Consider the following 20,380-nt stretch of genomic DNA (forward strand, 5'->3'; position numbering starts at 1 on the left):
AAATTTCATCTTTATGTTGGGTTGGCAACACTGTTAATCTAATGGTATTGAAGTATGTCAAACAATGCCCCCCTCTCCTCTATATTTGCATGGTGCAAAATTTCACCGTTTCTTGAATATCAGTTTACAAATTAGAAGTGTTTCAAGATAGCTGGTCCATCCTGTATATATTTCTCAACACCGCTCTCGAATTCATTCAATCTCCACACACGGAAAATTTACTGTGTATTTTCTCATTTTAATAAACTACATTATAAGATACTAATGGAAGTTCAAGTCTGAATCAATGATACATATGAATAATTGTTCTACTGCAAAAGATATTTTAGTATTTAAATAAGGTAAGTCACCGAAGTATGCATAATAACTTTTAGAACCGAAAAAAAAAGTCACTGCATCTATTTGAGCCATATGTTTGAAAATGTGTACTACCTAAACGGACTTACGCACAAACTGTACTTGAGCCTTTCAATTTCCTCAAAATAAGGAAGACTTTTTTATTTTAAATAAAACACATTTTGACGCTATTTTATGGAAAACTTGGGTAACAATAAAATAGAAGATCCTTTTGCCTTATACAAGGTGATTGATACCTCTAGACGTGCGATATAAAATCTAATTAAAATCACAGGTATTAGAAAGCATTTACGGCACATCTATTTTCTCACAATCGGAGATGATGGCACATAACTTGAACTATACTTCAATATTTTCTCTACAGAAACTTCAATATACACCACAAGCGTATTATCATGCCATAAAACAGATGTAACTACAAATACGCACCTTATTCTTTATTCTTCCCTTTCATCTACAAGTAATGAAAAACTTATTTTTTAATTTTTTTATCTTATCAGTGTTATCTTACTTTTACCTTCACTGATAACGATATTTCTTGCAAAATAAATAAATAAAAAAAGCATTATCATTTGGAAAGCAATTACCATCTGTTGTCAAGTGTGTAAGTTTAAAAAGGTGGAGTAACTGAATATTAGATTGCAGATAATCAAATTAATTCTAAGATTCTTAGATTCGATATTGAGCCATTTTACCAAAAATCTTAAGTACAGCTACGTTCAAAAAGCTGAAAACATGTCTTTTTTAAAAAAGTTTTTGTACTCTTCCGTAGACTACAAGGTAATCAAAAAAGTTCTTGCTGTTTTTGACGCCCCATTTGATGAATGAAGTGCTTACAGAGAGGAAACGACGTGGCTTACGTATGGAAAAGTGACAGGGGCCAATTATGACTATTGACTAGGCCAATATAGCACGTTGCGTACACACAGCAATCAAAGGTTGGCCAGTGGCGAAAGGAAATGGAGGTATCGAAGCAGCTCGTTCGCGGTTGTTTGCTGTATGATTATAAGATGGACCTGTCAGCAACCGCATCAAGTCGTCGAATATGCCAGGTATTTTGGGAGGATGAAGTGGACGAATGCACCACCAGGCATTCGTTCCAGAAGTTCAAGTCAAGAGACCTGAATCTTTGTAATGAACACAGCAATGAACGACCACAGGTGTTGGATGGAGAGGCCCTGAAGTTAGCCAAAGAGCAGAACAGCAGTCAAATGTGTGGTGAACTTGCCAAACGCTCCCAGCTCTCCATTAAAAAAAAAAAAATAATAATAAAAAAAAAAAAAAATATATATATATATATATATATATATGAAATGAAATCTTTACGTCCCACGGTTATGCCGGTCAGGCTAAAGGACACGGTGATGATGAGTAATGAATGAAATGGTGGAATGAAGAAAGTGGGAAAACCCCGAGAAAACCCACGCACACGGTGTCTGTCCACCACAAAGTTCACTTGGCGGGGGCTGGGATTGAACCCAGGATCCCCAGCTCTCCACGGAAAACAGTCAGATTTCACAAACACCGCATAGGGAAGGTGTACAAGTTGAGTAAGTCGGCACCCCAAACAATGTCGGCAACCAACGAGTGACAACAAATTTGGTGTTGCTGTCTCGGCACAGCAACACATCCATATATTTGGTCGAATGCTCACGAATGGAGAAAAGTGGCTCTAGTATGACAGTCATATGCACCAGACAATGGTTGTAACCACATGACTCTTCTCACATCTCAAAACTACCTCTATACCCTCGCAAGACCGTACTCTGTGTCTGGTGGTTTTGTCGCTAAGTGATGAATTACAAGCTCCAACCATTTGGCATCACTGCCAACCTGCAAATCGCAGCAGTTGTAACGATAATACACGACCATACATGGCAAGGTCTACCAGCGATATCATTCAGCGACTTGCCTGGGAGACTCATTACGCCAACCATACTCGCGAGACCAAGCATCATCAAATTACCATCTGTTCCATTCCCTAGAAAACCACCTCTGTGGGAAACTTTGACAAAGAGACAGACCTGCGGCACCGCTCACGAACTTCTTTGCGTACAAGATCCTTGAGTTTCAGGGCACTGTACAATTGAAGCAATGCTGGCAAAGGGTGCTGGAATGCTGATAGAAATTACTTCGAGACCTAACACTAAATACCATGCACTGTTTGTCTGTTTCTGACAATCCCCAACGGCAAGAACTTTTTGGGTTACCCTCTATAAATAATAGAGCTATAGCGTTTACTGCAAAATGATAAGTGCTAAATAGGCTTAAGCGCCTATACAAAATGGTCGCTCAAAAAATTGAGACCCTAAATAAATGAATGAATGCCTGTTTTATACTCCCTAAATATAGTAGAACTTTGTGTACAGTATTTACAAAACAATAAATTGCCAGAAACCTTTTAATATGAAATTGGGCGATTTCAAATCATTGGCCCAATTTGGTTAATGGAAAAGAAGATATAGTACTATATTATGTAAAAAGTATTTCTTTTTATTATTCATTAATTTAATTATTTATTGAAACGAAACTCTAAGTCACTTACCAACTATCAGTCTTTCTTCGCTAGGCAACTCTTTAAATATTCTCTTGAAATCTTCACTGCGAGATTTGTATGTTGGATAAAGAACGTTGTACCACGATGACTTCTTTCTTGTTTTATCAGATCCTCTTGCTTCCTTCCTATCTTTGGAACTACAGTCATGCAAACGGCCAGAGTTCAAATCTCCCGCATGACCAGAGTCTGAGGAACGACTGATATTGTCCTATGCCATAGAATAAGGTAAGGTAAGGTTAGAATTATTTAATAGAAGGATTATAACAAATTTAAAAAGAGTAATGACACAGCCTATCAGGGTTCATACAAAAATATTGAACTCAATTTCCCTGAATTTTCCAGGTTTTCCAGGTATTAATTTTGCAATTTCCAGGTATAGCGGAAGAAACTAACAGTAAGAGAACACATAAATATTATTAAGAATAATATATTTATATATTTAAGAATGGCCACCCTTCTCCCCAATGAACGATTGCAATTAAATATTGAGTCAAGAAAATAAATAATTAGAATAAATAAAATTTAAAATATCCAAAACTTTGTTCTATCCTTAAACACATTCAAAATATACAAAAATATTGAACTCAATCTCCCTGATATTTCCAGGTTTTTTACTAGATATGATCGATTTCCCTGAATTATCCAGGATTTTTTCTTCCAAAATCAATTTCCCTGAGATTTCTAGGTTATCTACGTTTTCCAGGTAGTGTATGAACCCTGCCTATAACTAATCCCTAAAAGGTAAATAAATGAGTAAACACAATGAGTAATCTCTATTGACAGTGTACGAAAAACTGACTCCAATATCTTAGTGTTATTTTATATTTTACAAATGATTCATGAAACGTTTTGGAACAACAAAATAAGGATTTTTCTGACAAATTGAAAATTAATAGGAAGTGGTCATAGTGAAACTGAAAAATCGTAAATAAAGTATTTCAAGTTATTTATTGAATTTCAAATCGTAAATAACAGTAACTACTCTCCTTCAAAAAAGTCAAAGACAGACACCAGTGTTGATATACGCGAGGATATTTAAGAAAATATCAGCAATTTTCTTTTGAGACACTCATCAATACCGATATGATCCAATCATCGAGAAGTCATCTCTATATATAAACTATTCAGAAGTACTTTTTAGTAGAATAGTTTACATTCTGAAGTAATCAGAAATGACTATATAATAACTTAAGCATTCTTTCTGGAGAATATACAAGTAATGTCGCAGCCATTTTCCTATCTCCTGTGTTTAATCTCAGGATATATCAGTCTCGTGGTAGATAGAGATTAGAATGTTTGTAAGTTTACTCATCCTCTTCCCTTACTGCTACCACTTCATCAACTATTTCACGAAAATTTATCTTGTAGTATTCCGAAATCACTTATCACTACAGTGATAAATATTAATCATTATACATACACGTTTTAATGTGTTATATGTTTTGTTAAATATTTTTTTAATAAATACTATGATCCCTTTTATCCGTACTTATGCACGATTTTATTTCAACAAGATACTACTTTAAATTCACAAGTTTATGTTCTTTATTTTTTTAAATAAAAAAAAACATGTTAATCTCGATGCCAATCTATTCTATTCGAAATAACTAGAACTCTTTACTCCATATTTAGAAATAATTATCGAATTATACATAGTAATCAATTTATTTAATTTTCTGGATGCAGGAATAGTTGTGTACATTTTTACATTTTAACATATTAAATATTAAAACAGAAATTCGTTACGATTTCGACTTGAACATAAAAGTGAACGTACCAAAGCATAATATTTCAGACTTATGTAAAATCTTAGTAATTTTTGTGATAGAAAAACCCACATTGTAACAATTTCTGTATATAGTGCACTATAATCACTTCTGCTTTAATAGAATCAAAATTTAAAATATATTCGTAAGTTTAAAACGTAGAAATACAAGCTAAACTTGGCTTACATGCGGCTGATTGCAGAGCCGGATTTAGGCTTAATGAAGCCATAAGCTACAATGACAAATTGTTGCTGTTTTTTTGTGTAGAATATATACAATGTGGTAATTTATGGACCTAATAGGTATCTAGTGATAGTTTACAGAACAGACTAGCAGGAGGAGCCCCAACACTTACATCATAGGAGCCTACAAACTACAAAAAATGATGCTGATAATGTAGGTTTTATTTTATACCATCTCATCATTTAGTTGCTTGTGTAGCGTTCTGAGAAGAACGAATGCAGAACTGTAACGAAGAAGAAAAAGAAAAAAGAACAGGGTACTATGGTAGAATGTGAGAGCCGGGTCGTTGCTGTCGCATGGAACTTTTGTTTTATAGAAAATCTTGCCTTGAGATTACTGGAATTAGTTATATTTAGACAATGTATAACAGATATTGTACCAAGTAGTTGGATGCTGAGAACAAATGCATGATCTATTCAACGTGGGAACTATGGTTTTTGTTATATAAATGTTCGAGATCAGATTATTGTGTGCACGTGGATTGGAGACTGGTGGAAACTATTACAGAGGTTATTGGCAGCAACCATCAGAGTGCAATTAGTGAGATTGAAATAAATTAGTTAAGCTTCGCAATAAGAGAAGTAACAGCTTGTGCCTTAAATTGACTTTAATAAGATGTTTGTTCCATGGATTTTTATTAATATTTACAACTTAGCTAATCAACCGTCTCACCATTTACTTGCTTGCGTCTTAAACTGACTTTACTAAGAGTTTTATTTCGTTTCTTTTTTTTTTGGGGGGGGGGGGGAGAAGAAACTCCAAAAAGTGCAAACCCTATCTTTGGTGGTCCCTAATCTAGAAAGCAAAATCTTCCACATACATCATAATATTTTATATGTGCTAAGCTCGTTAGGGTCTACCACCATGCCAGAATGGTTGGAGAACGTATGTGTTTCATCGATCTCGTAGTGTTTTTTTTTTTTTTTTTTTTTCAAAAATTCTATTAACTTCAAATCCCAATTTTTGTCAGCAGCCTAGAGGTTCATCGCGGCAGAAACAAGAACTCGCCACTGGATTCTGTTCTGTGGCAAGACAATCTTAATCTTAGTCTCTCAACTTGACCGTAGTCTACTGAAAGGCCTTTTTCTCGAGGGCTTTGCATCTGTATATTTCGCTCGCATTTCTCTCAATGCTAGACGTCTCGATTTTATTACCCTCATTAATTTATATGTGCATATTACCTTGTTATTTAAACAAATTTCTATAGACGTATTAGGGCTACTGTATATAAGCTTAAATATGACAATCATGGAACATTCAGTAACTTTCAGTAGTAGATCTGTAGCAAGTCTGCAATTCTTAGTAGTATTTTGTAATTTTAACGTAGTTTGGTAAATTTTAGTAATAGTAGTACTTTCAAATTATACGAGAAACCCCCGACAAAAAATCCTTGTACTCCAGATTAGGGGTTGATGTCAGGTAGGCAGCCGGTTGTAAAATCAATTGCCAAATCAAATATGGATCGAGAAAGGAATGTGAGTAAGAAAAAGGTTAGGACGTGCCCAATAAGTGACGTGCGAACCGATCGCCTTAAGACCGTGAGAAATGAACACAAAGGCTACCCCTTAACAATGGAAAAGCGAGTCCAAAAACAGCTGAAGATCAAAATAGGAACGCGGAACATCGGGACCTTGACAGGTAGGAATTACGATTTGTCGGAGACACTGGCCAGAAGAGTAAGCATAACATACATCAGAGACTAAAGGGAAGGGTTCAAGATCAAAAGAAGTAGGAAAGGATACAATCTTACACGAAAAAACAGCGTTGGAATTATCTTGCATAAGAATATAAAGGAGAAATTGGTGGATGTGAACAGAGTAAGGGACAGAATTACGATAATCAAGCTCTTGCTAGGAGAAAAGAAAACCGTAAATATAATCAGCGCTTATGCCCCACAAGCTGGGTGTAATGAAGAGACAAAGAAAGAGTTTTGGACAAATTAGATGAGAAGTTTGTCCTAGCATATATAAATGGGCATATAGGACGATCAAGGTTAAATTATAGAAGAATATATGGAAGATATGGATTAGAAAATAGAAATAAGGAAGGTGAGAACATACTACAAACAGCGGAAGCATATGATCTGGCTATTCTGAATACCTTCTATAAGAAGAAAGAATACCTGATTACATATAAGAGTAGCACCTCAAGGTCTCAAGATCGACTTTACTTTATGGAGGAGACAAAATCTAACTGATACAAAGGACTGAAAATAATACCAGGTAAGAATCTAGTGGAGCAACAGTCTCGTAGTAGCCAATAACTGCATCAAAGAAAACGTTAAAAAAAAAAAAAAAAAAAAAAGAGACAGATATTCCCGTTCGAACGAAGTGGTGGAAACTACATGAGACAAGTGCCGAAGAGATTCAAAAGGAAATTACCACACCCCAGGTACTACAAATGAAGAAATAACAGTTGCATGTGGAAGACGAGTGAACCAGAATACCAGTAGCATTCAGGGAAAGAGCAAGAAAAGTTGATGGAGAAACAAAAGAAAGAGGCCTCTTTGATAAGGAAATGTGGTAGTGGGATACAGAAGTTCAAGTAGCTGTGAAGGAGAAAACGAAACGATACAAAAAATAGCAGAACTCTGGCAATCAACACAGCATGAAGGATAACAAAAAAGCGAAGAACGCTAAGAAGGTAGTGTAACAAAAGACCAAATTTATGATGAGCTGTACAACAACCTGGAAACAAAAGAAGGGAAAAAGATATATACAAGCTTTCGAAGGTAAGGCTGCATCAAGGATGAAAATAACGAGCTTCTGACAAGTGAGAAGAAGATAAAGAAGCGGTAAAATGAGTATTTCCAGAAACTTCTCAATGAAGAAAATACGAATGGAACGTGCAAAAATCTACCCATGAATCGGAGACCTGTTCGGTTTGTGAGTATAGCAGGTGGAAAATGCGATGAAAATTATGAAAGGTGGTAAAGAACCATGACCGAATAACATCCCTGTCCAAACATGGGAAAGTCAGGTAAATAAGGAAGTGCAGTGGTTTATACGACTTTTTAATAGGATATTGGAAATAGAAAATGTGCCAAGAGAATGGAAAAGCAGTTGTACCAGTTTTTAAAAACAAAGTAGATATGTAAGTATGTGGCACCTACAGAGGAATAAAACTTACGAGCCATGCAATGGGAGAGAGTGTTAGAAGAAAGATTAGGGTAAAAGACTGAAATAACAGAGAAATAATTTGGTTTTATGTCAGGATGAGGATGCCCATACTTGAGGATGAATTATTATCAGAGGACGTCTTCGGTATTGAAGCTGCGATAGTGCGTGATATTGTAGGCTCAGGTCTTGAAGTGGATGTAGCAGTGGTGTCTTGAAGAGGTGCTGACTGTGAGATTGTGCTTAATGGTGTTGTTTTCCTTTTTGCTTGTAGAATTTGTTGTATTTGCGAATATCCGGAATAATTAGCAGATGAAAGCATTTACAGTTGACACATTTCGCTGTTGTTTTTTTTTTTTTTTTTTTTTTCCCGCATTGCTACGTCCAATGAGAACAGGCGCACTTAACATACTGAGGCAGAGCTTGGTAAGTTGCTTGCAAATGCCCAAATCTTTGGCATTTGAAGCACTGCAAGTAATTTTACTTTTGTAGTGGTTGTATGCGAACTTTCATGTGTAGCAACAAGCCTTCTTTAAAGATTCTGGTAGCTTATCAAGAATAGTGGGATGGGGACTTCCCCTTTTCCGCCTTCACGATTCTGGGTTCGCATTTGTGAATATTGGATAATCCTTCTCCTTGAATGCTGTTGTGATGCCTTCAATGCTGGTATCAATTTGAAGGTGGCGAATAACTGCTTTGAAGGTCTCAATTTTCTTCTTGATTTCGGCGCATATTGTAGTCTGTTGTAGGAGCAAAAGTTTTGCACTACTTCGTAATCTTCCTGAACCTCGCACTTAATTTTTGTGTATCCTGTCATGAATAGAAAAGTGACTTCTTCGCTACAATCTTTAGTTATTAATTACTGTAATTTATAGTCCTGAGTGCGAGGGCAATCATATATGTATATCCAAGTTTTGGACACGTCTGAGGTAGTTTTTACATCGTTTGTTCTCTCATCCTTCCCAAGTTCGGCGTTTGGACTTAATTTTTTTTCCATTCGTGGCTTTTGAAAGGACTTCACAGGTATTAGTGTTGGTATAGGCGCCGGCGTCTGTAATGATCTCAGGTTTATTCTTGATTTCGGTGGCATATTCTAATTGGTTGTAAGAATAAATGTTTTGAATGACTTTGTAATCTTCCTGAAACTTCCTTCTTTCTTCGTGACGTCTATTAGGTTGTCACCTTGTTGTCGCATCAAATTACTGTAAACTGCATTATAATCTTCATCTACGTGATAGGAAGTGTTACTTATCTAAGAAGTTTTTCGAAATAAAGGCTTTAGAAAATTATAATTTTCAAATCCCTTTTAACTTTATTCATATTTATTCGAAATGCATCGTATCACAATTAGGGTTGCCAACTCTGGAAAATAAAATAACCCGGCACCCCCTCAAAATTCCCTATGATATAGGTCTAAGTGTGAAGTATTTCTGTTCGGACCCATCCATGGGAAGGAAATTTACTATCGTGAACAAAAGTGCATTAGCACCTGTATTCTGCATATCCTTAGTACATTCACTAATAAGCTTAATAGATACATTGTGTTATAGGCCTAAATAAGAAACTAAAATCGGCATTGATCATTTTATTGTATTTACCAGTAACTGCCACTTTTTTAAAATTATCGAAACAGATGAACAAAAGTATATTAATCTTTACGTGACAATTTTGGATTTGGAAAATGAAATTTATTCTTTAAACTTATACTTCAACTACAGGAAATTGCTTTAAGAAGTCCTTTTTACTCTCAGTAGATGTATGAAATTCCTTACAAGTGAATTTCATTTTTTTTCTGACACAGTTCCTGTCATTATTTTAAAATTATCTAAACAGATAAATAAAATATATTAATCATTGATATATATATATATATATATATATATATATATATATATAAACCGGTCATAAAGGGATTAGTAAGAAGTTTGTACCGGTCACCGGCTTTAATCAAAATAACAGCAATATTTCCGGCCAGGCCAGTGAAAAACCGATCAGTTGGCAACCCTAATCACAACTATAGTATTAGATACTAAAAAATAAAAAAAGGAGCTATTTTCATATTCATTTGCAGTCTTCAGAAACAAACTGCGTAACTCGATGCTGTATCAATGCGGGCACGAGTGTTTACGGATTGGTGAACAGAAAAGTTGTTTAGTCTGCTTCCCGCAATATTTCTGCTGCAGCACGTGCATATTCCTCTCACTGCGACGCAGGGTACTCGTCTCACTAAGGCACCATCGGCCTTACATAGGACGAAATAACCAATGCTTAGGGTTGACAGACGTCCCGGTTTTCAATGAAAGAATTAACTGTCCCGAAAAGGGCTTTCGGGACGCTTATTTGTCCCGGTTTTCGTTCTTCAGATTGATAAAAATTCAATCTGGAAGAACAAGTATATCTCACCTAAAAGTGGAAGGTCTTCGGAAGATTTGTTAAGCAAATTAATTTTTGGAAACAAACAACAAGGACTTTGAAAATCACATCTATTCTTTCGTTCTATGAGTTGTTTAGCTTCCAGCCAGAGGATGAAAAAAAAATGGCCTGCGGGTACGGACATGCCGAAGATACCTTGCGATCGAGATCGAGGTTTAAGTCGCGGTCGCACCCTCGATACTGGCACAAACACATGGATTCAAATCGGTAAGCGCATGTCGAAGATGTACGCTACATCGCGACCTAGAGGTCGACCGCGAGAGTGAATTAGTGGTCGCGATAATAAACAACCGAGTTTGCTTTTACATCGATGTACAGCGGAAGCATCGTTGTGACTCGTGTTCTTATTGGTTCTTTTTAAGTGCTGCACGGAAGGAAGTCTTCATTTGTTTAGAATTTCGTCTACAGAGGATTGTGTGTGTCTATGCTTGAGAGGTTTTGCTGCACTATTATATTTGATTATGAAAGATATTGATAGAACTAATGAGGAATGTTCCAGCAATATGGAATAAGAAACACAAACATCATAATAGGCACGTTTTAAATAGAGAATGGAAGAAAATAGCAACTGAAATGGGAATGTCAGATAAGTTACTTAATTGAAAATTATACTGTAGCTTATTATTATAAAAGGCAGTGACGGTCACAGGGAGGGGGTAAATTGTAGTCGGGCTGAAGTCGGTTTCGGGCAGTTTCGGGCTGAAGTCGGTAAATTGTAGAATTTTTAAAGAAAAAAAGAAGGTACTATTAATTATATCTGTTTAAAAACTCCACCCTTACCCCAACCCCAATTCCGAGATTAATAAAAAGGGTTTCTTCTAAATTCGTTATTGATATAAGATAAAGAAATACTTGTAAAGACAGGCACGTATCCATAGGGAGGAAACATCGAATAATGGAATTGCAGTGGTGAAACTTCATTTGCTGCAGTTAATACCCCCTCCACCTCGAAACCTGAAGACATACCTGATTTATTTATTTATTAAATTTTACTGGGAAACGATTTCTCGCCTGAGTGCTGAAAGAGGGTAATTCTTCACAAAAAATTGAATAAAAGGTAAAAGTCTTTGATTTAGAATATTGGTAGAGATGAACAAGAGATGACTCAAATATTTTTGTGAAACAAGAGACGAGATTTTCGCATTTTTCATATCTCGTCTCGCGTCCATCCGTATTTATAAACTGTTTGGTCCTTTCAATTTCAAAATGTGGTTTTGTAGTGATTTTTATGCACTGACGGAATAATTGTGTCACAGTGATGTTTCTCCTTAAACTGAGAACTTAACAGAGAGGGTGCGACCTCCTCGCAATGTGCCCCCTTCATCTATTGCGACCTAGACATCGAGGTAGCGACCGCGACTTAAACCTTGATCTCGATCGGAGGTATCTTCGGCATGTACCTACCCTAAGGTGGATGATTTTAGGTACTCTTCACGTATTGTTTTAAACTTCCATTCTCCTACATCAGAAATTTCTTATAAGTCGTGCTTGAAAGAGATGCCGACTCGTGGTTTTAAATTTCCACTTTTAGTATTGTTTTCAAGCAAGTCCTACAAGGCCATTGTTAGCTTCAGTACTTTTGTTTTGGAAATAATACTAACCGCGCCTGCACATACATTACGACCTAGCGGAAAAGAGTTCAAGAAGTTTGCAAACACTTACCGTAGGAATGTTAGGGGAATTTAGAACACCTTAAAAACCATAATTTTGCCAGCAGAAATTTACACCGGTGGAAAAATAATGTATAATAGCAAAACCTGTGTTCTTGCAAAGGAGTACTTTAAATTTTTGCTTCTATATTACTTTCGCAAATTAATCTAAGATTCCGAAAGATCTCTTACGTGTTTTATACAGTTGATGTGAAAATGATGTGCTTCATTTTTCGAACAATTCACTGCTAGTATTGTAAGAACAATTTGAAAGGTTACCTGAGTGTCTGTAGCATCTAAGTTTCATTTGAAATCCCACTTCAACGATTATAGAACTGAGTTGTCTTTAATATACTTTGCCATGTGTGGATAAATTGGATACGGACAAAATCTCGCGGCCGAAACATCGCCGCCCAAAATCTCGCGTGGCCAAAACCTCGCGGGACAAAATCTCGCCGAGCCAAAACCTCGCGGGACAAAATCTCGCCGGGCCAAAACCTCGCCACCCAAAACATCGCGTGGCCAAAACCTCGCCGCCAAAATCTCGCCTGCAGCTTAATAAAAATTCAGTGTAGTATAACAATATCTGCTGCTTTTCATATAAGTAAAAAGAAAAAAAGGAAGGAAGAGCTTGGTGTGGTGAGAATACGGCGGCCGAATTCTACTTCGCCCCGGGCGCCGAAATCTAGCTACGGCTCTGTATATATATATATATATATATCCCACTTCCCCTCCCTTTTGTTGTGCCGACAAAGTGAAATTATAAAAGACATCCTAGGCTCGAACCTCATCTATGTTGAAAATTTGATTGAGATCGGTAGGATGGCTCAAGAGGTATAATGTAACAAACATAGTCATTTAATTTTTATATATAGATTTTCAAAGCATGCATTAGAATTTTTCTTGTCATTATTTTAATGTAATTATGTGTTATTACTAAATATATACATATAGTAATATATAGAACATTCTACATTGAAGAAATCGTCGTGAAGAGGTTTTATCCTGACGACATTTCTTCCCAGGCGACACTACGTCTCGCTTAATTTAGACCAGGCGAGATTCTGTGTCGCGAGATCATTACAACGAGGTTTTGGTCAGGCGAGATTTTGGATATGGCGATATTTTGGATATGGCGATATTTTGGGGCGCGAGGTTTTGGCCTGCGAGGTTTTGGCCCCGCGAGATTTTGGCCCGCGACGTTTTGGGCGGCGAGGTTTTGGCCAGGCGAGATTTTGTCCCGCGAGGTTTTGGGCGGCGAGGTTTCGGCCCGACGAGATTTTGGGAGGCGAGGTTTTGTACCCAAACCGGATAAATATGTCTAAAGATGCTGTGCACGCATTCAATATTTTTTTTTTCTTTATCTGGTAATCAGGTTTAAAAATTCCGTAACAACTTACTCTAGCACAAGAAATGGCAGGTAACACATAAAAGTATGCGTCTTGTTTAATTTTGATACTGGATTTTTTTTTCTGCCAAACTTTTGGAGAGTTTGCGTAAGTCTTTAAAGATATGTACTTTTTGTTTATCGTTCTGAATTTAGCGTAAATGTATTTTTTTCTTGCTAAATACTAAATTTGTATTTCCTTTACAGTAGTGTTTCTGACTCGGTTGTGAAGCAACAAAGAAAAAAAAATACCACTTCAATCATGCTGTACATGATGCAATATTTAGGACCTGTTAAACACAATAAATCGGAATTCAGAATAAGGAACACCAGGAAGCTCTTCTTTATGTTACCTAGTTCACATTCTTTATACTACATCCCTTGTGGGGCTTTATTTGTGTTAACTGTATAGAATGAACTGGAAAATTGTAGGTAGTAACCTGGAAAAGACATAATTAATTGATTCTGACCAAATGAGTAGGGACCCTGACCCTATATAACCCGAGATTGGTGTCCCGGTTTTTCGTTTACAAAATCTGGCAACCCTAGCCAATGCTATATAATTTCACCCTCCTCTAAGAGCTGCCGAACATTTTTTTTTTTAAATTATAATTACAGATGAAATTATAATAAGTATTGTCAATATTATCAACTTAAGAAATGGCATAGGTTTGTGTTTTTATATATATAACAGCACATATCCGTATTGGAAATAAGTTCTTTTTAATCTACTGAAAGATTAAGAGATGGCGTAGATATGTAACAACAGGCACGTCTATATCTATCCGTATGGGAAATAAGTTCTTTTTTATCTACTACCTACATCATTCAGCAAATCCGTGGATACTTTTTCCCCCTTAAGTTCTATTTCTCGATGTGCTTTCTCACATTTTACAGCATGCGAACACACGAATCGTAACTTCAGTTGTACGAAATAAGTAAATAAATAACGTACACACTATATTTTATAAGAACATGAAAATTCGCTACTTAAGGTCTCAATTTTCTTCAATGAGTAAACATTGATATCGCTTGATAAACTACTTGTTTTTCTCCTGTACTTACAAGTTTGCCTTCTTTATCCTTATTAGGTAACTTTCTTGCTTATTTGGGAGATATCTTTAAATAGAAACGCGCACCCAGTGTATTTTGTCATAGGTTGTCACTGTTTTCTCTTAAAATTTTGATTCTGGCCCAAGATCTCCATCCTATATGGAGATGTGATTTAGATTGGATCCAAATAATTCTTAGTATGCCTTAACAATGTGCATACATTAATTACAAAAATATATTGCATCTGTAGTGGACTACATTTTCTTTTGGAAGAATCAGCTGCCTTTCGTCCCATCCTTAGGATTTTCCTTGAAGAATCGTTGTCAAACAGTTGTGTCATTTCAGAAGAATGGGCTAAAATATTGATTATATCACGCACACATACAGTGGCGAATTTAGGATTTTGTTTCGGGAGGGGGGCTATGCACAACACAGAGAAGCAGGGGGCAACTGCCCACCTGAGTGTGAGAATTAAATATATTTTAATCGACTGTCTACTAATATACTAGGAAAAAACGTGAAATTCGTATGTCGGTGGAGGATCTTACCACCACCACCACCCCCGAGGCAAATCTGAAATGACGCTCCTGCAAACACACGTTGAATATTTGTAATCTCATTTCAATTTAACTGATTTCATTTTAGGAAAAAATGGAAATATTCAGTTTTATCTGTGTACGTTTTGTGTTTGTTGTTGTGTTTGAGTTTTTTAACGTCCCGTTCAGAAGCGAGGTTATATGAGACGTGGAACTACTGATTAACGTGGAATCCGAACCACATGAGCTCCCGTTCGATCCGGGAATCGAACCCGGGTCTCCCACGCCAAAGGCGCGAACGCTAACCGCTTAGCCACAGAGGAGCTCTGTGTACGTTTTTACGTGAAAGACAATGTTAAGACAAGTTGAAGCTGAAATATACTTACTGCAGTTTTAATGACAAGAATTGCAGACTGGTGAATCTTATGTGATATGATACACACAAAAATTTAGCAGTGAATCTAGCCTTTTATTTTATTCATAGACGAAAAAGGAAGCATTCTCTTGACCTACCTAATTTCCCAGGTTATTTATTCCCCCCTCTTAATTTTCTTTAACTCAAACATTTACCTTTCTTTATAACTAAACGACGTAAATATTCCTTTGCTGTAATAACTGAAATCCCGTTATGTTGATATCAGTGCAAGTTAGTGTGTAACACCAGTTTAGCTTATCAGCTCCTCTTAGTTTTGGTGTTACTGACGACGGCCGACTTCAATCACACAACGACGGTCGAAAGTATAATAGGAGAAACTGAAAAATTAACAGCTAAGAAAAAGAAACAGAAGAGTAGAATGGACGAAAGAAAAAAAAGAACACAATTCTTATATAGAATGAAATTTGACTAATACAGTATTATTTCTGAACAAGGAGCATAAGTGGAAAGTTAATGAAATTCTGTGAAATGGTAAGAAGGATTATTGTTGTACGTGGAATGCGAAAAACTATAAAAAAAAATATTTGGGGGGGGGGGGTTGAGCCCGATAGCTCCCCTAAATACGCCACTGCACACACACACACACACATATCTACTCGTTGCTATTATTTAAGATATTAAGTTCTTTATGCTTCATTACGGAACAGGAAGTGGTCAAAATTTTAAAAAAGGGACAAGATAGAAATTAAAAAGGATAATATTTTTTCACTGATTCATTACGAAGTGTAGTGTAGTGTATAAAGGTTAATTCTTCATGTAGGTATAATAATTCCTATCAGTGCCGTGCCGTGGAAAATCAGCGCCCGGGGCGAGACTACATGACAGCGCCCCCACACGTATATTTCAAGTAATTTTTCATATCTTTATTCCTTTTCTATCCTGATTTCTTCGCCCCCTTACTTCGGCGCCCGGGGCCGTCGCCCCGCTCGCCCATACACGGCACGGCCCTGATTCCTATATCGCCTTTTAAAAATGGTATCAGATTAGATGAGTTAATATCGTCACATGAGAACCAGAGGAACGTAACTCTATTTTCGTAGGTTTACAGGCGAGAGGACAAAAATATTATTTTCTTAGAAAGATGTGTTTTTAATAAGCTGGTAATTGAGCTACATTACAACAGATGATCGACAAGGAGAACAAATGGCGTTCCGTTTCATTTACACCAAGTAGGACTTTCAAAATTATGTCCAAACATGAAGAAAACGTAAACCGTACTTTTGGAGGTACGTTCCTCTGGTTTTTATGCGACGATATAAGATGCGAAAATTGAATGCGATGTCAGAATTATCAAAATATTTAAAGGAATATTAAAGATGTAAGAATTTTATATTGAATAGAAAGCATCACAACTTTTGTGTCCTTTTTAACCCGGCTGCGGCAAAATTAAAAGGAAGGTACTATATGCATGTTAGATTGTATGTTTCTTTATTCTTATATGTAACCTAAACGATTTCTTACAATTCGATGAATGAGGTGTCGATAGTCTTCATAGTCTCACGACCGATTCTCGGTATATGACGTCATATTTTCTGTTAGATATCAAACAAAAGATGGGTCCCGGGTTCGATCTCAGCCCCCGCCAAGTAAACTTTGTGGTGGACAAACACCGTGTGCGTGGGTTTTCTTGGGGTTCTCCCGTTTCCTCCCACTTTCTTCATTCCATCATTTTCATTCATTACTCATGATCACCGTCTCCTTTAGCCTAACCGGCATAATCGTGGGACGTAAAACTCAAAGATTTCATTTCATTTTTTCAAACAAAAGGATTGTCACGAGGATTCAAAATAAATTTTACGGGTATTTTATTACGTAAAACACAGGAAATGCATTTGATACACGCGGTATATACGGGTGTTTCAAAACAACACCGACAACGTTTGGGAGGTGATTCCTGACACCAAGATAAGACAAAAAGTATAGACCAACCTGGGTGCATAAAAGCTTCCTTTCGGAGTTATAGGCTGCCGAAAACGTGAAAAAAAAAAATGAACTATAAAGGTCCATGGCTCCAAAACTATTGGACCTACCGTAGTCGGGTCAAAACTTTACTAAAGGAACTAATATGTGGTCTATCCAAAAATACATGCTTCAGAATCCTGCAGTACTTCCGCAACAATCTTTACAGAGGTATTCTGAAGCATGTATTTTTAGATAGACCATATATTAGTTCCTAAGTAAAGTCTTGACCCGACTATGGTAGGTCGCATAGTTTTGGAGCTATGGACCTTAATATTTCATTTTTACATGTTTTCAGCAGCCTATAACTCCGAAAGGAAGCATTTGTGCACAAGGCTGGTCTATACTTTTCGTCTTATTTTGGTGTCAGGAATCCCAAACGTTTCGGTGTTGTTTTGAAACACCATATATATATATATATATATATATATATATATATATATATATATATATATATATATATATATATATAAAGATATTCAAAATCTAAGCACGTATTAGATTCTCGTGAATATGGTAGTGACTTAGTTGCTTTTCAACTTTATAAACATATTTAAAAAGAACTATTAGAAAGGACTTACAAAAAGTGGGTAAATGCTAGGTAACTGCTAATTCCCTGAAAGGGGCATAGTCATGGCAGTTAATGTATTCGATAGAACAAGACGGCTCTTGATGGAAGTCACATCTGTAAAAAAAAATAAAACTTTATCCCAACTGGGGCGTGACTTCCCTCAAGAGCCACCACTGCACTCAACTCTTTAAATAATAATAATAATAATAATAATAATAATAATAATAATAATAATAATAATAATAATAATAATAATAATAATAATAAAGTAGCAATGGAGAGTTTTTTCTCGTTTAATGTCCCACTGACATGCACCGAGGCTACGGAAAACGGTGATGATAATGAATGAAATTGTAGAATGAAATAAGCGGTAGGAAATGGAACAACCCTGAGAAAAACCCTGCACACTGTGTTGTCCACTACAAAATGGAAGATCGCACTACAGATTCTAGAAAATTAAAAAAATCTTATGCTTTGTTCTCCTCCTTCCCCTCGAATATAAATAAAACCTTTGGCAGATCCACGAGAAGAGCGTGAGGGTAACCGTTCCCTCCCCCCAGAAGGCTACATTTTTATAGGCCTTCACAAAATATCGCAGTACTTTATACTGATTTGATGAAAGAAAAAAGAAAGAAACCTCCGTATTTCAAACCTACATTAATCGTCAAGAAGTCAATTCTCCCATCCAAACAACCCATCTGGATCCGCTAGCAAATGGACTACAACACCGAAAGAGACGCTGCAGCGTGTTTACTTCATAACTAAGTTTTTCAGGGTGAGACTATCTACTTTGGTTGAAATGCTCCCTTGTAATGTTTAGTTTACTAAATACGAAAGCCCCGCTTTCTTCAGTGTTTCATGCATTACGAAAGTGACGTAAGATAGAGCGGAAGTATTAAGACTGATGAATTTTTTAATAGCACGAAACTACAGTTACACAAAAAAATGTTAGCAGGATATCTTTGTTATCTAAATGTTCGGAGGAGGGGGGGCACAAATCAATGCCAATTAGAACATGAAAGTGTTTCATTTGATCACTAACGATCATTTATCAAGTAAGTCACCTTTGTCATCAAGACGCTCTGTTATCACTCAGATAGCAAAAACAAACGCAATACACTGAAAGCAGGACTATTTGACTAGAACTTGACACATAAAACCACGCAAAAGCTTTTATCATTTAAAATTGTATTCCAAGTGATATCAAGCCGCCTGACATTGGGTAACATCTATTTCCTCTTGGTCGTGATTTCCGCTGCTATCTAGTTAACTTTCTTATTCCATAGCAAAATTTAAACACGATGCACAACTAAATGGCAATAGGCTTATCTATAATTTCCAGTTCCTAACCTTCGTTTTCTGTCAGGGTTTCCTCTCATTTCAACCAAATGAATTATATACTGCCTCTTTGATTCATTCTAAACCATCTCATTTCCGTAATATACAAAAACTGAAAACTTCCTGGCGATACAACTCGTGAGCAACTTGGGTCATTGGCAGTGCTGGATTTACACATAAGCTAAACAAGCTATAGCTTAAGGCTCCCAAAAAATTAAAGGAAAAAATACTGGGTGTACATTTCCAGAATATAAGGTTAAAAAAAATTAAAAAATAAAATAAAATAAAACCTACATATAGCCACAGTACTTTCTGTTGTGTAGACTCCTATGATGTAAATAATGGGGCAACCCTTTGCTAGTGTGCTCCCTAAAACATCAATAGTTTGCTCATTTCTGCAGTTGAGTTCCTATGTTCTGCATGAACTGGTTGCAGAGTACCACATACAAGGGGCCCCATTATCTTCAATAGCTTAGGGCCTTATCAGTCTTATATCCGGCACTGGTCATTGGAGTGATGCATGAATCGAAACATCCTTCCATCGTTAATTCTTGCTAGACAGTAGTTCGTTATCTTTAAATTCAAAATAGGTTTCCAAATGTCTCAAGAAGATGGTTTAGCAGAAAAAAATTGTACTCTACCGAAAATCGAACTCGAGAAGATCATGTGTGCTCGTTACCACTTGGCATCGAAACCCTTACAATGAAAGTCACTAAGGTAGTTGCAACATCGAAGTTTTAAGATGTATTCATCTGAACTTCTAGATATAGCATGTGAAGCCAATTAACAATGGAATAACGAATAATTAACAATAATAAGAACAAGGGAAAAGAGAGTGGACTAGATTCTGCGGCTAAAGTAGTACTCTGGTAAATGAAGTCATTAGGGAGAAAGTTCTAGATAAACATACTCTAATCAATATTATATTAACATATAGTAAACCCACGATTTAACGGACTTTGAATCAACGGACAAAATT

The 20,380-nt window shown here is 36.3% G+C and overlaps 1 protein-coding gene across 4 annotated transcripts in view; it reads right to left on the minus strand.

The window, feature by feature from the left end:
• The window catches only part of GramD1B (GRAM domain containing 1B), a 197,093-nt gene that overhangs the window by 66,045 nt on the left and 110,668 nt on the right, over positions 1-20,380 (minus strand). For all 4 annotated transcript variants that reach the window (XM_081758773.1, XM_081758776.1, XM_081758775.1 and 1 more), the window contains exon 4: positions 2,903-3,122. In XM_081758773.1, the coding sequence (XP_081614899.1) occupies positions 2,903-3,122 (220 nt within the window). The remainder of the gene's footprint in view (positions 1-2,902; positions 3,123-20,380) is intronic.

This window comes from Thermobia domestica, chromosome 5 (genome assembly GCF_964235325.1).
Source record: "Thermobia domestica chromosome 5, izTheDome1.hap1.1, whole genome shotgun sequence".
NCBI classification, from domain to species: Eukaryota; Metazoa; Arthropoda; class Insecta; order Zygentoma; family Lepismatidae; genus Thermobia; species Thermobia domestica.